Source organism: Dipodomys merriami, unplaced genomic scaffold (genome assembly GCF_024711535.1).
Source record: "Dipodomys merriami isolate MVZ:Mamm:240054 unplaced genomic scaffold, mDipMer1.0.p SCAF_97, whole genome shotgun sequence".
In the NCBI taxonomy this organism is placed as follows: domain Eukaryota; kingdom Metazoa; phylum Chordata; class Mammalia; order Rodentia; family Heteromyidae; genus Dipodomys; species Dipodomys merriami.
Genome location: NW_027206590.1, coordinates 136,996 through 154,883, shown reverse-complemented (window position 1 = coordinate 154,883; position 17,888 = coordinate 136,996). Strand labels below are relative to the sequence as shown.

Below are 17,888 nucleotides of genomic sequence, written 5' to 3'. Positions count from 1 at the left end.
TTGATAGAGCCCTTGGGCCCAGAGCTCTCCTGGAATTTGGGGGCACAGGGGATAGAGAGAGGGGAGGTCTTCAGACTTCCTCAGCTCTCTCCACCGTCAACACCTCAGACTGAGGGAGCTCTGGGTCAGATTCTTTTCTCAAACTGGACTTCTACGTAGAATTTCATTTAAACCAAGAGCTGGGTAGTTTGTGTAAAGATTAAATGAAGGTTATTGCTTTGGCATGGAGAGTCCCTCAGTGAGGCAGAAGGTATCTGTAAATTTAATCGAAACCAAATCACAAAGGCAAGCACTAGAATACAAGAAAGATGGACAGGCCCTAGGAATCTTGGCAGGAACTCAATAAATTGAATAGAACAAGCAGACCCAGCACCATCTAGGGCCCCAGGGAAAAGGCCAGGGCTAATAGAAATGATTAAAGATCAAACTTCTGACCTTGAATGACCATCTCAATGCAGCCCCTAGGAGAGAATGACAAAATCCACTGAGGAAAGACACCCACAGAGACAACTTCTGCTCAATATTTTCAACATCCGGGAGGGGAAAGGGGGAGTGGAAGAATGTTTTAAGGATAAGAAGAAAGGAAACATTGAGCGATATGAGAACAAAACAAAATTGGAGTCTCCCATTTAAATTACAGAGGACCTAATAGAATAGACAAAGCTATGAGAGTCCCGGTTGTAAGAATTCCCTCAGGCCTGGTCAGATTGACCTTGGAGGGGGGGTGTTTGACCTTTGGCTTGACCTTTAACCTAAATCAGATTGACCTTTTTTTTAGGAGAAAAAAAAGAACACTGAATTTGCCAATGCTCAACTTGCTGACTGCAAGAATTTTCTCTGGGGTTGGGAAAATGCAGGTTTGAATGAACTGAAGTTTCAGAAGGGACATTTAGTACAATTCTAGCAGCATGGTTAGCAAGGGAGCTTATCAACAGACCATAAATTATGAGAAACACAAGGTCTAAAATTGATGCTAAGAAAGAGCTTGGAATGGCCGGGCACTGGTGGCTCACGCCTGTTAATCCTAGCTACTCAGGAGGCTGAGATCAGAGGATCACAGTTCAAAGCCAGCCCAAGCAGGAAAATCCTAGAGACTCTTATCTCCAATAAACCACTCAGAAACCCAGAAGTGGCACTGTGGTTCAAGTGGTAGAGCGCTAGCCTTGAGCTGAAAAGCTGAGGGAGGTCCAGAGTTCAAGTCTCATGACCTACCAAAAAAAAAAAAAAAAAAAAAAAAGAGCTTGGATTATGAGGTAAATTCACACATGGAGTCTCCAGGGATCCTTCATAGTGGATCTCTGAGGTGAATGCATGAAGGAACAGGTCAGAACTAGACCTGGAAAGGTATACAGTGAGTACACAGATATGGCTTGTCCCATAGAGTGAGTGCAGAATGAAGGGAAATCCAGCTGTCTACATTTCCTCCAGCAGCCATGAAGACAAAGGGGGAATGACAATGCACTTAGAAAGTGCTTTTAAAAAAAGACAGGTGTGCCAGTTCTATTTAGGGGGAAAAGATGAAATCCTCTGGAGAAAGAGAAGCAACAGAGAAAATTAATAACAAAAATATGTAAGAGCCATGTCTGAAAGTGGAAAGTTAAATGTAAACTAAGAAGATGAAGCTATGTAAAAGTTATATATAAATAAAGAGGATGAAACCATGTAGAAAACACAACAGATAACAACTTACTCTTCTGCAAAACATAATGAGGGCCCACAGTATAGGTCCTTGATTAAGTCCAAATTTAAGTCCTTACTTTTTCCTAATACATCATCAAGATCGCTGTGTAGAAAAGTTCTGTGCAAGAAAATGCAGACATTTAGTGATCTGATGAGAAAGTGTACAATTTTCCTAGCAATATAAAAAGAAAAAAATAGGGCTGGGAAGTTGGCTCAGTAGTAGAGTGCTTGCCTCGCATGCATGAGGCCCTGGGTTCAATTCCTCAACACCACATAAGCAGAAAAAAGCCAGAAGTGGTGCTGTGGCTCAAGTGGTAGGGCACTAGCCTTGAGCTGAAGAGCTGAGGGACAGCGCCCAGGCCCAGAGTTCAGGCCCCATGACCGACAAAAAGAAAAAAGAAAAAAGAAAAAGAAAAAAATAGGTTGGGAATGTGACTTAGTGGTAGAGTGCTTGCCTAGTGTTTATGAGGCCCTGAGTTTAATTCCTTAGTGCCACATAAATTTAAAATAAATAATTTTTTAAAAGAGAAGAAAAAAATTAACAAATCACTTTCTAGGCACCATTATTCATGGCTTTCACAAAGAAAATAAATTAAAATGAAATCTAGTGTCAGTAATCAAGAGAAATGCATGCTATTGCTAGTGGCAATGGAAATCACCTTCTTCTCTCTGGAGTCAATAAGGAAATACTCCAATGAGAACTGTGAAATTGCTCTCAGAGCCTGGTGGGGTGGCACATGCCTATAATCCCAGCACCTGGGACGCTGAGGCAGAGAATTCCAAGTACAAGGCCAGCCTGGGCTCCAGGGGAAGACTCTGGCTGAAAACAGCAACAAAAAGAACATTTCAAACAATGTTCATACCAGTATACTATATCATTTTCTAAAAACTAGAGAAATCATTAGAAAAAAACCTTATTGAAATAATTTTTAAAACTAGAGACATAAAGCTTAGCCTGGTAGAGTTCATGTCCATAATCCTGGCTACTCAGGAGGCTGAGATCTGCGGATCATGGCTCAAAGCCAGACTGGACAGGAAAGTCCATGAGACTCTTGTCCCCAGCAAAAAGCTTAAATGGTAGAGTGTTGAGCAAAAAAGTTCAATACAAGCACAAAAATAACAAAAACATGTAAGATGATGTTAAGTGAAATGAACTCCAAGATAGGGATACAATGTTTTTTCTTTATTACTATTGTTTTTAATGTATCTAAAATGTACTATGTAATTTTTTTTGTTTCTCTTCTATGTTCTTCCCCTACGATATAACCCCCCTGTTTTCACTGTATTTGATTCCAGTGTCCTGCATCTTGCATATACATTTTTTTTTTAATTTGGGGAGGGGAAGGGAAATAACAAAATGCTGAAACAAGGATACAGGTTGACCTATTGTAACAATGACATGTACAAGACACTATGTTCAAAACAAACTTTACAACTTGGGGGTGGGGAGTTGGGGAGGTGGGGAGAGAAGGGATGGTAGGGGAAAAACAAAGAAGAAGGTTACTTGCTTGATAGGAAATGTACTCATTACCTTACTCATGTAACTGTAACTCCTCTGTATACTATTTTTTACAATAAAAAATTAAAAATAACAACAAAAACAAAGCAAGAAAGCAAGAAAACAAAATACTCCACTTGAAAAGCAGCCCTAAATTCTTAGTGTCATGGGATTGATTAAGCCAGTGTATGGGTCATAATAGCTATAAAAACAGGCAGTTTTATGCATCTGACCATGAGAGGGTAAGATAATCCAGAATCTTGTCCCTTAATAATAACTAAAAAAGTGGATAAAATATTGTAAACATTTTTCAGATAATGGACCTCAGGATCTCTGAGCATGCAAATGTCCTTTGCTCCCATTTGCATTCAGGATTGAATTCAGGGCCTCATGTTGGCTAGACAGACACTCTATCATTTGAGTCACATCTCTAGCCCCGTTTTAGAGACCCACTTTCTGTCTGAGCTGCCTGGACTGCCATCCTCCTACTCTTGCTTTCTTGTGTCACTGGAATAACTGGCTTCTGTACCACTCTGCCCAGCCATGGGTTGAGATGAAGATTTTTCAGTTTCGTTTTGCTATGTCCAGGCTGGCCTCAGACTATGATCCCCTGACCTCTGCCTCCCAAGTAGGATTACAGGCTTGAGCTACCATGTTGGGTTGCAAATAGCTTTTTTTGTGTATGTATGTGCTGGTCCTAGTGCTTGAACTCAGGATCTGGGAGCTGTCCTTGAGCTATTTTTGCTCAAGGCTAGTGCCCTTCTACTTGAGTCACTGCTTCTGGCCTTCTAGTGGTTAACTGGTCTCATGGACCTTTTCTGCCCAGGCTAGCTTCCCACCATAATCCTCGGAGCTCAGCATCCTGAGTAGTTAGGATTACAGGCTTGAGCCACTGGCACCTGGCTGCCAATGTCTTTTAAAGAAGGAATTGGCATTGACTCCTTCAGTATTACAATCTGTACAACCAGCTATAAAGGCTTTGACCACGCAGATCTCCGGGGGTGCTGGAAGAATCAGCATTAATGTAAGAGAACCCTCCCATCTCTCCAGACCACAGCTGGACCCCAGAATGTCTTACGCTGCAGACCAGCAGGTCAAATGTGAATACTCTGTGAATCACCCAGGGAGTGTCTTTAAATGCAGGAGGGCTGTTACAGTATGTGAAAGGCTCCATTTCTAGCAAGCTCCCAGAGAATGTCCATGTTGCTGGTCCCCAGACTGCATTTTGAGTAGTGAGATCCCCAAACCACTTATCCATCTCTCCCTGATGTCCACCAAGCCTTAAATCAGCATGCAGTACACTAAAGTCACAGCCTTCCCTCAACCTGTCTGTGCCTCTCATTCCCTCAGCTCTATCGAAGGCCCCATCTGTCTCCACCTCTAGTTCCTAAGATGGGGGTGTGGCAACTCTCCCCCTTTCTTCTTCCTCACCCCCACTCCACTCAGGTTCTACCCCTCATCTTTCTTTGATCCAGGGGTTTCCCACCTTGGCATTATTGACATTTGACCCAAGTCTGACTACTGGGGCCTTAAACTCCCTGAGGCAGAAAAACACGGCTCCAGTCTCTCACTTCCTGTCCATTTTTCCAGCTACCCTTGGGTCACTTCCATCCCAAACCGAATATGATGTTTTGTCTTTGTAGCGATGTCCCCTGTCCCATCAGAATCTGCTAACCTTTCCACATTCTGCTAACCTTCTCCACATTTGATGACAAGTCCCTGGCCACTTGCACTGGGGCTGCCCAGATGCCTAACATGCTATGATGAATGAATATATGACCAACATGTTATGAGTGAATGAATGTTTAAAGGAATGAATGAATGTTTTTTTCTGGGCAGCTGCAGGTTCTAGCATGGGGTGACTGTGAAGGGAAGGCTCTGAGCTGTTGTTGGAGGTACTTTAATGGATCACGCAGAGAAACATATTTGCATGGACTAGCTAGTATTCTGTGGCAACTTTTAGCCTCAACTTGGCCCCTTGTCTTCTAGCTCTTCTTTTTTTTTTTTTTTTGGTCCATTGTGGGGCTTGAACTCTGGGCCTGGGCACTGTCCCTCAGCTCTTCAGCTCAAGGCTAGTACCCTACCACTTGAGCCATAGCACCACTTCTGGCTTTTTTCTGCTTATGTGGTGCTGAGGAATTGAACCCAGGGCCTAATGCATGCAAGGCAAGTACTCTACCACTGAGCCACCTTCCCAGCCCTTAGCTCTCCTGTTTTCTCATGTTTTATCAATTGTACTTTGGCTGAGAGTTGCATCTCTACCTATGTCTTTGTGACACCATCCTCTCCCACATTTAGGCTTCCGGCTTCTTTCTGTCCGATGCCCAATTTTTATCAGCAGGGGAATCAACTATTTCAGTACTAGGGTTGAACCCAGGATCTCTCTTGTGCTAGACAAGCATTCCACCACTTTTGAGCCATGCCCCTAGCCCCGCACATCAGTTTATTATTTTTTAATTTAAAAAATTTAAAAAAAGATATTTTTGGAGATCTTTTTAATTTTTAAAATTAGAAACCACATGCCATGCGGGAAAGCTTTTCCCCATCAGTAGTATTCTCATGTTGATATGAACATGTGTAGAACATACAATACATTGAGAATGAACAACTTTGCATATGATTTCTTCTTTGGAAAAATAGGAAAGAATTGTTTTCACAAATGAAGCTAAAAGATGTGGTTGTCGCTGTAATTTTGAATGTGTGCTCCCCCTTCCCCCAACTCCAGGAGAGAAATTCAGTCTCCCTGTGCTGAGAGCTTGGTCTCCAGTGTGGCAGTGTCGAGGTGGTGGGACCTTTAAGAGGTGGAGCCTATTTGGGAGGTATTTAGGTTCTTGGTGGCATTAGATAGGATGACTCACTGGGGATGGAAGTACAAGTCTGAAGCTTCCTAGCTTCAAAGTGGGAGCACTTAGCGGTCACTGAGAAGCGTGTCATTCAGTGTCCCAGGCCTGGGGTTCTGCCACCAGACACTGAACCCCTGGATGACCCCATTGCCTTATTTGTTCACATGCATGGTAGAACAACATCATGGGCTTCTCATGAATCCCTCCTCAAGACTTCATAGACGTGGTGGTCTTACCATGGCTGAGCTGGCCAACAGCTACCATGGCTTCATCCTTTGATGCGCATGAGCAGGGCCCCCCGCGTGCCAGAGAGCACAGCCCACCCACCCCACCCCACCCCTACAGTCTTTTATTAATGAGCCACGAACAAACCATGCACAAAAGTTTTTTTTTCCCTTCAATTTAATTGAAGTTACTTAGAAAAATAATCAGGCTTGAATGGCTTTTCCTGGAGGAAGGTTCATGAACATTTCACGCTTTTTGTTGGCAATGTGGAATTCAGCTTTCTTTAACAGTATCGTTAGATATACAGGGAGCGTTTTCTACAACAGACTTCTACTGCATACAAATACGTAAAAAATGACACGCCACAGAGATGTTAAATGTACGTCCATATGCCGCACTGGGCATGCGCCTGAGAAAATACGGGCAGCTCCTTCTGTACCTTACAAAGAGTTGCAGACTGAAATTCGCCTGTTAATAGCCAAGTGTCCAGCTGGTTCTAGAAAATTCTGTTGCCTGTTTATCTAGAATCCAGTGGGCTGTAATGGGAAAAGGGGTACAAGGGGTGCTGGTGGTAGGAACTAGGGGGAGCAATGTAGTCAGTCCTGCTGACAGTGACAAAGAGTTGGGCAAGTGTGTGTGTGTGTGTGTGTGTGTGTGTGTGTGTGTGTGTGTGTAGAATAAGACTGGGCAAGGGAAGCAGAGGGATGACTGGGAAAGCAAGAAGAGTCCCTCTGCTTTCTGCAGAGGCTCAGACCCTACCAGCTTAGCATGGCAGGGACTCCACACTTTGTTCTGGAGCTTTCTACCATCCCAGCTTAAACCTGTGCTTCTATGCCTCTGTTCCCAGAAACATGAGTCAGACTGAAGTCTCCAGTGCCCACAGCCATTCTGTGGACCCAAGCAGGCTGCCGCTATTCTTCCCAGACCAGCTGGGGACGGCAGGGCTGGCACTGTGGAGTCCTGTGGTTGATAAGCTAGACTTTTTCCAGTGGAAGGGGCAGGGTAAGCAGGAAACATCCTTGTCCTCTGACTGTACCTGGTTCTGGAAACAGCGGCAGCCAGACTCCCGCCTGTACTTCTACCAGCTAAGCATGGGAGAACAAAAGCATTTGCAATTCTTTTTCTTTAAAACAAAAACAAAAAGCCAAATAAACCATTGCTTTTTGTTTTCTAGGCATACCTCACTAATAGATTTTTTTTTTGACAAGGACATGGAATACTTTCTACCTTCTGCAAAACAGATCAATTAAAAATTATATCATAAGAAAATAAAACATGAACACAAAACAGAACACGAGGAGAAGGAGTCCCTTCAGAAATGAGTAGCTGCATCCATCCCCCAAAAGACAACTTTTCTCTCTTGAAGCCAGCGAAGGGCATGCAGCATGCGGTGAGCCTGCACTACAAGTTAGGGGCAGAAATGCAAAGCATGGGAAGTGGATGTAAATTTCCATTTGTAAACAAACAAACAAACAAAAGAAAGCACAGAGCAAACACATCCAAACTATGAAAATGGAGAAGTACTTATGTGATCATTTGCTCTCACTGAACAACCTTACACTGTGTGTGTGTTTGGAGGGCGGGTCATTGTGTAACTTACTCACTGTCCCCCCTCTTTTTCCTCTCTCCCATCTACAGCTTCCTGAGACCTCCCTCCACCCACCTGAAACAGAATCATTGTCTGAGGGCAGAATCCAGGATTAAAACCATTGCACTTAAGTAAAAGTTTAATCCATGTCATAAAAAAGTACCTGTATTCTATAAATTATATACAGACTTCAGTGCTAGTTTGGTTTTGCTTCCTTGTTTGTTTAGGGAGAAGGCTGGGGACAGTTTTTACCCTCAGCAGATCTCACATGCTAAATCACTGAAGCTAAAGATTCTCTTGCGGAACACCTGCTCTATGGGGTGATCTGCAGAAGAGACTGTCCAGGTCAGGTAAGTCCAAGAAATGCTGCCATAATGCTCTTGGGAACTCACAATGCTCTTCAAGTATCCAAGGCTCTAAAAATTCCTGCAGAAAGGAAATGGACTTCACTTTGTTTCCCAAGGATATGTGATCACAAAACCTTTCATTTGTACCGCACCAAAGGGATGTGCCAGAAACTCTTTTTCTGTAGATCATACCTTAGGAATTTAATGGACCTGTTTCATTAGTGGGAGCTGATTTCTGAGGACAGCACCCACTATCTGGAAAAAAAAAAAAAAGAGTCCAGACTCCAAATTATACTTACTGATGCTGTTTGGTCAAACACATTGCATAACTCTCTATCTATCAAAAGTGTAGTAGCTGTGCCTGTCACAAAGCAAAGATAGCATGGAAGAAGGTACCTACATGCTATAAATAGCTTCAGCCTGCTCCTCTCTGGAGCACATCTTGCTCACATTATATAAAATAATTTCCTCGGTGAGAAGTTGCAGTTGCTGCTCACAGAGCTTGCTATGAGCTTTACAATACCATTTTCATAGTTTCTGTGAATAAATTATTCATTCTTTCGTTTAGAATATCCCCACCTCTACACTACATACTGCATCAAAAACAAAACAAACTTACCCATCCCACCCTTCCCAATCATTAGAACTATTATTATTATTATTACTATATACAGTATCTGCTACCCAATCATTCACTAGTTGTAAGAGGGATGTGGCTCAAATTTCAACCAAAAATCATCAGAAATGACTGCAAATGGGAAGTAGGTTGGGATGTTCCCAGGAAGTAGTAAGTTTACAGTCTCCCAGTGAAGGTGCACAGATTAAATCACAGAGGCTGTCCTAGCTGCTGATGCATAGCAGCCATGAGAGGCCTAAGGTCTCTTAGCCTCTGGAGGACATGGGAGGGTTTGGAGTGTGTGTGTGTGTGTGTGTGTGTGTGTGTGTGTGTGTGTGTGTGTGTGTGTGTGTGTGTGTGTGTGTGTGTGTGTGTGTATGTGTGTGTGTGAATCTTTATCTTTGACCTTCAGAAGGGGTAGAAATGCTAGACCATTGAAAATTCCAAAATGTATGCATGCCACTCACTCTTAAATGCAGCAAGCAGTAACTAATGCGTCTGTATGAGAATGTGGCTGCTGGATGCAAGATGACTACGTTCCCCTTTCCTCATCCAGGCAGACATCACTAATCAATCATAGCACAGTTCCACACTGTGCCTGGAGAATCCCTGGTGGGATTTAAAAGAAACCATGACCACCAAATTGCAACAGGCACATGAGAGGAAACACTTTTTGCATTTCTTGTGTTGGGCAATGACCTTGGATTACTGACCATGTTGAGAGGACCGAGCCAAGTGTGAGGTTTTCAGATTTGGGCCAAAGAAAAATGCACAGCTGTAAGGGTTATGGACCTCCTGGGGTTGCTCACAAATAGCCCCTCAAACCCAGGAATATCAAGGGTTTGCTCACTGTCGAGCTGGCTGCCCTGTGTCCATGTAAAGCTGCTTGACTATTGGCTTTGTCCAATGCTCTGTCTGCAGGCCTATATAGTTGGGTCTAGAAGGCAGCAGATGCTCAATAAATACATGCCGACTATAAAGCTATGGTCACTTTGCCTTCACCACAACTGGCACTGCCAGTTCATTTCTATAGAAAAACCTATACTACCAGACTGCTACTTCTGGTGAAAAATCAGCTCTTTGCTTGGGTTACAAAAAAAAAAATCACATTTCTTTCATGGAAGGGACTTTGGGGTCAATTGAAATTAGCTTAGAGTTAGTCCTTTGTGATGATGCCTCTTTCTTGGGCAGTACTGAGGATTGAACTTAGAGGTCTGAGCCATGACTCAGCCCTTTAGCTTTTAGTTTGTTTTTTCAGATGAGACCTCAGGCTTTTGCCTGGGCCAGCCTCAGACTGGGATCCTCCCATCTCTGCCTCCCACCTAGCTGGGATTATAGGCATGCACCACAGGCCTAGCCCTAAGGACAATAACAACCTACTTATTCCTAACAGAATTCCTGAATGATGGCATTTATGCACATCACAAAGGTTGTCACTGTACAACTCTGTGAGAAGTTGATGTGGAGAACCAGCATGTCTCCAATGAACTGTTGCAAAGAGAAGCACAGACCATAGATTTCCTCTGCAAAGACGTAGCAGTCTGCTGCCACATACAAACACACACACAAAAGAAATCTATACAGAGACCATGTTTAAATAACTATAAATAATATTAATTAGAATTTATGGAATGCATAATTCATGGAATTCACCAGAACACAAGGAAATCTCTGAGACAGTGTTGCAGTATTCACTTCTAAAAAAAAAAAAAAAAAACCAAGGACAATTGCCCTGTTCCCCTGCAAAGACAGCTGTCCTTCCCGATGAAGGATTTTTTTTTTAAAAAATAATTCTCACCAATGCTGCTAGCAGCATCTTCCCCGAGGAAATATTAATTTACAAAATAACCCCATATCCATATAATTCATTTGACAAATAAAAATCTTAAATTAAAAAGCAGGATTCTCTCCCTCCCCCACCCTACCCTCTACCCCAGCCCCCTTTATTCCAATTTCAGGTAGCTTGGCACTGAATAATTGAACATTAAAAAATCGAGTTTGTAGACTTCGTACAGCTGCGTCTGGTGCTCGGAGCTGATGTTCTGGAAGAACTCTGTGGTCATCTCGTCGGTAGTTCTCGTGGACTTTGCATAGGTGGGGAACTTCAAGTAGCTGCTCACTCCTGCCAGCTGGAGGACATAATTGGAATCCTCTTCCAGGGTCTCGTACTTGCCCACGAGGTCGTAGTGGATGTGGCAGGGGTGGCAGAGCGAGTAGACGGTTTGCCAGTGCTCGTTGAAAGGCTCCTCCCGCTGGGTGTGGGGGTCAATGAGATAAGCCACGAACTCCTCGAACTTGACATCAGCCCCCTTGTGTAGGGCCTCCTGGGTGGCATTCTTGCGCTGGCGTTTGATGATCTTGGTGCCATAACGCTTATGGAAAGAGGTGTTGTATTTCTGGGTGAATTTGTTGCGGTAGGCAGACACCAAGCGCTCGAAGGGCTCCCGGACAAATAAGAACTTCATGTAGCTTTTCAAGCGATGGTTGATCTCTGGGATGCTGTATTGATTGAGGGTCTTCAGGTTGGCCGAGATGTGGGCCTCGTTGGCGGGGATCTCCATGGGGTCACTGTATTTGCCCCGCCCGGTAAGGACCATCATGAGACGTTTCCAGTTGGTACATGCCACCTTGGGCACATAGCAGTAGATGAGTTCATGGTCTTCATCCACCACCAAGTGCTTCAGGTCGTTGGGGGTCAGCACCCGTCGCTTGCGGCTCATGGCGCTGTTGGCTCGGCAGGTGTCTGTCACCTGGTCTCGCCTCATCTGGTGCAGGACTGCGGTGTTGGAGAGCTCCAGCTGCAGAGGGGACACAAGAAGAAGGAGAACTCAACGCTTGTTTAGATCGTGCTTGGTGACTCCACAGGGGACCAGCCAGGCTCTGCACGGTGAGGAGGAATGGCAACCCGAGATGCTCATAGTTTATGGGGACAGGGGGAGGGGACAGGGCAGAGAGCCACAGGGAGCCACATGGGAAGATGTTAAGGGCAAAAGTCTATGCAAAAATATGTACCCTCTACCTGAACTAGTCCTGTAGTTCCATGAGGAATAAGAAGTCCAAGGCCTCTCTCTCCTAGTCTGCCACCATCTTGGTCTCCAATGTCTAGACACTCAAGAGTTCTTCATGGAACCCTATTCCTGGCTTAGTGCCTACTGTCGTGATTTGCCTCTCTCAAATGTACACCATGGCCCTTCTGCTCAACAGAAAAGGAAGGAATTGTCCATCATAAAGCAATGGAGAAGCCGGGAGTACAAGGGCTAAGTAGTGGCTGCTCTGGGGTTGCAGGTGACATGGTGGCTTGATTTTCCTCCCTGTCCCAAGGGCATGCTCTTGCTCATACACACATTGATATATTCGTGTTCACATTCTCCTGCTTTTTCAGCTTCGTTCCTGCTCCTTGCTCTTCCTGGGAAGACAATCATTCCCTCTTTTCTGCTTGCCCAGGCATTCCTTGGGCCAGGGTTCAGCTGGGGAATCTCCCCCTCTTTGTCCCTATGGGCTGCATCCTTCAAGGCCCAACAAGGTCCCATGCCACACAACAGGAAGATCATTTCTTCCACTAAATAGCCACAATACTGAACAGCCACACAATGCAACCCTCAATCAAACCATGTTTGGGGTGCTCAGCTCCTGTGGCTGCCGAGCCCTAAGGCCTTACTGCTTCCTCAGGTCAGACTGTGGGTAGCTTTGAGTCCTCAGGATGCAAAAGAGTCAGTGTAGCTACCTGGACAGCCAAGTCAGTAGAATTCAGAGCTCAGGGGACCTTGAAAGCTGGCCCCGCACTCCCAACTGAGAAACATAGGCTGCGCTCACTCCTTCCCTCCCATGCACAGGGCACCTGGGATGGGCCTACATTAGCAACCCTGGGTTCACTGGACACCTGGGGGATATCTTGTGTGTGAGGGAAAGGGGCACTGTTAGGCAGATAGGGATAAAAAAAATAGATGGACCTAACCCATAGCAGATAACATGTATCTCATCATGGAGTTTCTTGTTCTCATAGTGTCTCATGACACTTCTTCTTCCCATAATGCCTTGGGATGCCTGCTCAACCAATGGAAAGAGCCAGGGCAGGTCATGCCCAAGCCATCTAGCTATTGGCACAAAAGCCAAAGAGAAGAGGTACGGAAGGAGTCCCGTCCTACAAAACTACCCTCCAAGAGGACTCCATCGGACTCCTCTTTGGGCCCCTGTCTGGGTGGAGAATTTCACTATTCCCTTTCATGACTTTCGTTTCTTTTCAAATAAACGTTCTCTATTTACCTTAAACACTCTCTTGCCCTTTCATTCTGTAATGGGCAGAGAAAATGAATTTGATCCCCCCTAGCTGGTATCGCTGGCCGCAGAGCTCCTCGTCCGCCTCCTCTCACGTCCTCAGGACAGCAAGGATAGTGATGATGGAGATGGCGACCATGGCAACGGCAGACTGCATAACTGAGGAGCCCTTCTGTGCAAGATTCCTTCTCAGGTGACTTCAGTGCTCAGCCAGCCTTGCTAGCCACAGCACTGTGAGCTAGGCACTGTCTCCATTAAATGTCCCTCCCCCCCCCCCCCGAGAGAAAGCCAACTACTGCCAAGGTGCTTGGTAAAGTCTTGTGTACCACAGCATGGGGACTCTTACTACGTCTGCTTCACAAATAACCGACTGGCTCTGAAGGGAGGTATGTGTGAATCATGCGCATCTACTTCACGGCTCAACTTCGGATGTGGGTTGGCTGTGCCTGGCTCCTGCTAGTACACAGTGGAGGAGGTGATGGAAAATTCTAGAGCCTGTGAGGAAGTCCCACAGTCTCTGCTCTTTTCTCTTCCAGGCAGTGCTACCCCAGAGACCACCATGCGGTGAGAAAGCTCTACCCAGACTCCTAGAAGACCAGACAGCGCCTCTGATGGCCAGAGTTGACTGCCAGCCACCCAGTGACCACAGCAGTGGGAATGACCTAAACCAGGACTAGGCTGGTGGCTTAGGGTTGATTGGGTAGGCAGTCCATGCTTACTGTCTGAAGCCGAAAAGTTCAGCGTGGTGTGTTACCCAATAATAGCTATCTGAACATGGGTGCTGGGAAGGGTGGCTGGGCCTGTTAGCTAAATACCACAGGCAAAGATGCCACAAGACAGGCCAAGTGCCCCGAATCTGAACATTTGAAATTCAGAATGTGCCCAGCTCTAGATTTTCTTTTTAAAAAAATTGAAGCGGTGGGCTGGGAAGGTGGCTCAGTGGTAGAGTGCTTGCCTCGTATGCATGAGGCCCTGGGTTCGATTCCTCAGCACCACATAAACAGAAAAAACCCAGAAGTGGTGCTGTGGCTCAAGTGGTAGAGCACTAGCCTTGAGCTGAAGAGCTGAGGGACAGAGCCCAGGCCCAGAGTTCTGGCCCCATGGCTGGCAAAAAACAAAACAAAACAAAACTCCTGAAGTGCTGGAGATGGAGCCATGCCTCCAGCCCCAAATCTGAACATTTCTGAGCACCAACTAGGCACCACAGTGGAAAATTCCACATTCTTCTATGTCAATGTCCAAACCAGGCGCATCTGAAATAGGGGATCAAATGACCTTAGGGCTATGTGGGTGAGGTATGTGTGATAGAAATTAGATATTTAAATCTGAACCCATCCCTAAGATACCTATTTCATTATGCATATGCAGATATCCTCAAATACAAAAGTGGATGAAATGTGAAACATTTCTGGTCCCAAGCATTTCGGATAAGGGTTACTCAACCTATACATTTTTAATTTCCACTTGGTAAAGCCAGTTGTCCCAGGAAGTTTCCCAAATTGGAATGATTGACAAGTTATTGACCATTGGTTACTCACAGGCCAAGTGACAACAGTCAGTGAAGCTCATCCCCACGCTAAGGACAAAGCACTAGTCTTGTATGTGCAGAGCCCGGGTCTGCTGTGTCTTAAGATCCAGTTTTGGTACCTTGACCCAAATGTGGGGGCTGGATCTCTCTGACCTTAGCTTCCCTGCCTGAGCTGGAGCCAGGGTTTGAGGGAGAGGCCTGTGTGGGAACATGCGATCCCATAAGACCCCCAGTCAACATTCTTCCTCCCTTCCAATCCACCCTCCCCCGCAAGCCCTGGCTGCATAGTCTACAGAAAGAGTTAAATCAACTAAGTGCAGAGATGTGGCCACCTTTCATATTGGATGTAGTCCAATTTGTTCCAGGGGTCCAATTGGTTGCATGTATTCTGTTCAGAGTCCCACAGAAAAAAAATCTTCTAGAATATTCTTCCTCAGCACTTGGTCCCTTGCTTTAGATTTTGCCACTAAGGCTCAATGCCCAGTTTCTCCAAGTACCCTGTTCCAAGGCATGAATGACACCATGTGTATGCCAAAACTGCAGAAGGCAAGCAGCAGAATTATCTGATTTTCTTTTACGTACAATATCTAGCAAGGATGCTAATAATATCTAACATCGATTATGTGAGTATTCACTGTATGCCAGCTATGTTACTAATGCACTATATCGATTAACTTATTTAATGCAATCAATAATCCAGGGGGAAAGTATTTTTATCATCTGTTTCACTTTTTTATAGTACTATTAAGAGGGGTTTGGAATGAGGGCTTTGTGCTTGTTATAAGCCATCCCACTAGTCCTTTTGCTTTTAGTTTGGTTTCCAGATAGACACAATCTTGTTAACCTTTCCCTGGCTCAACTTGAACCACAATCCCCCTATCTCTAAGTCTCTCATAGCTGGAATTACAGGTGTGAACTGCTCTACCTGACACATAATCTTTGTTGTATGACTGAGGCTGTATCAGATGCACCAACACATGAAGAAAAGAGGGAATGATTTACAGAGCACTTTGTTGCTTCCTGTCTTACCCCATGAACTCCTCCCAACATTGTTAACGCTGTGTGTTGCCAACAAACCAGTCCATACAACGGAACCTGTGACTCTGGAGCTCATGCTAAGCACACCACAGAGATATACAGGAGTCTCCCTGCCACATGCTAGCACATGAAGTGGTAGGCTTGCCTTTCCACAACCCTACTCCAGTGCCTGCAAAGTGCTGGCCTCATCATATACGCTCAATAAGTACTTGCTGAGAGAATGCATGAGAAAGTTAGCAGTAAGTATGCAAGTCCCACCTTACATAGCTGAAGGAGGTTCCTATGATTCAGAGATAGCGGCCATACTGGCACAGAATCCCCCCACCTTCCCCTGCCACACACACACAGAAATTCATGCCCACACATACTCTCAGAATGTGATCTTATTTGTTGAATGTTTATGTAGATGCACTTGGTTAAGACGATGTCATAATGGATTAGGAGGGACCCTAGCCCAATAGCCTCTTGATCAAAACAGAGAGCCAAGCCAGCACAGCAAGGCCCTGGCTCTATCCCAAGCACTACAAACAAACAACAGTGACAACGAAGACCCCAGAAAGCCAAGTCAAAGACACACCTAGGGGAGAATGATATGGAAAGGCAAAGGTGGCAGTTGGAGTCATAGTTCTACAAGCCAGGAATACCAGGGTTACTGACAGCCACTGGGAGCTAGAAAGGAACAAGGAAGGGCATGTGCAATCTAACTGAAATAGGGGGGGAAAGGCAGAAATAGGAGAGTTGAGATGAAGGAGTTTAGCTGGTTGTGGGTTTCCTAGAAGCAATGGCAAAACGGGAAATGTGATTGAACCTCCTTGCTCTAATTTTCAGAAAGGAAAAGCATTCCAGTTGTTGTTTTTTTTAGGGGAGTTAAACCCTCAAGATCTACACAATCTCAGGAAATTCAATCAACTGCTGATTCTGTGTGCTCATGCTGGATCTTTGGGGGAACACATTGTTCAGAACTCAGTACTGAGTTTAGGTGGAAGGGTCCACCTAAAGTCTCCAGAAGGCTTCCTTGAATATGAACACTCACGTACAATGGCCAATAACAAACCATCGCAACTTTCCCAGACAGCCCAGAGCCTAAGAAAGGAATGCTTGTATTTAGCAGACCCTCCTTACTTCCCAGAGGTGCCAGTCTCTCCCAGGCGGCTAGCCCCAGATATTGATCATATTTTATCCCTGTGATCCTCAAACACTTAGCTTGCATGCAAGTCACCCAAGGGGATTTGTTGCAACCATTACCTGAGCTCCAGCCTAAACCTGATGACTCAGCAGGTCAAGGGCAGGGCCTGAGAATCTGCATTTCCAGCAGGTTCCCACAGATGTGGGCTTACCCAAACTTGCATCGTCCAGAGCTGTGAGCTCTGGAGTCTTAAATCCAAGATCCAAGTACTGGCAGGGCTGGGTTCTACCTCTGACCTTGGCCTAGGAAGGGCTGCCTTTCTGGCAACCTGTGTAGGGGGTCATGCCTCTGGTCCCACAAGTGTGCCCTGGTGCCTTCCTCGTGTATTTATTGTTATTGTAAAGGTGATGTACAGCAAGGTTATGGCTACATAAGTCAGGCAAAGAGTACATTTCTTCTTGGACAATGTCATCTCTTCCCTTACCCTCTCTGTTTTTCCCTCCAGCCCCAACCCACCCCCACATTGTATAGTTCATTTTCAACATAGTGTCTAGTGAGTATCTCTGCTGCATTTGTTCACCCTATGTCCCACCATTTCTGTGCCCCCCTTACCTTCCCAAAGACAGATACACAAACAAATAAGACAAAAGGAAATGAAAACAAAAACAGCAATGAAGAAAAAAAAACCCAACCTCTTGTTTCCATTTCCTGGAGTTCATTTGGATAAATATTGTATGATCAGATGCACATAGCTATTACACCTATGTGATCCGCTCCTAAAAATATTCTCCTTTGAAGATCCCTTATTTTAATTCAGTCACCCCTTTAAAGATGCAGTCTCCGGCAATAGTCACCCCTTCTCCGATCCTGGAGGTTAAGAATCACAGTTTATACTGCATGGAAATGACTATAATCTAGCATCCATCAGTTCACTGCTATTCATAATGACAGACCCGGAAGCCGGCTTCGCCATCTGCTGCCTCCAGGCTCCAGCCTCCAGTTCTTTCATCGCCCTCTCATCATCTCAAAGTATAAATTAGGTCTGGGGAAAGCTGGTTCGAGGAATCCCAAAACATGGCCCCCAGGGGCTCTGGGCTGTGTCCCATGTTCTCTTTTCAATGTCT

At 45.1% G+C, this 17,888-nt stretch overlaps 1 protein-coding gene across 1 annotated transcript in view; it reads right to left on the bottom strand.

Annotated features, from left to right (window-relative positions):
* Positions 1–6,405: 6,405 nt before the first annotated feature.
* The window catches only part of LOC138821964 (carbohydrate sulfotransferase 11-like), a 100,860-nt gene continuing 89,377 nt past the window's right edge, over positions 6,406–17,888 (bottom strand). The window contains exon 3 of the mRNA XM_070014435.1: positions 6,406–11,595. Coding sequence (XP_069870536.1) covers positions 10,741–11,595 — 855 coding nt within the window. The 3' untranslated portion in view covers positions 6,406–10,740. The remainder of the gene's footprint in view (positions 11,596–17,888) is intronic.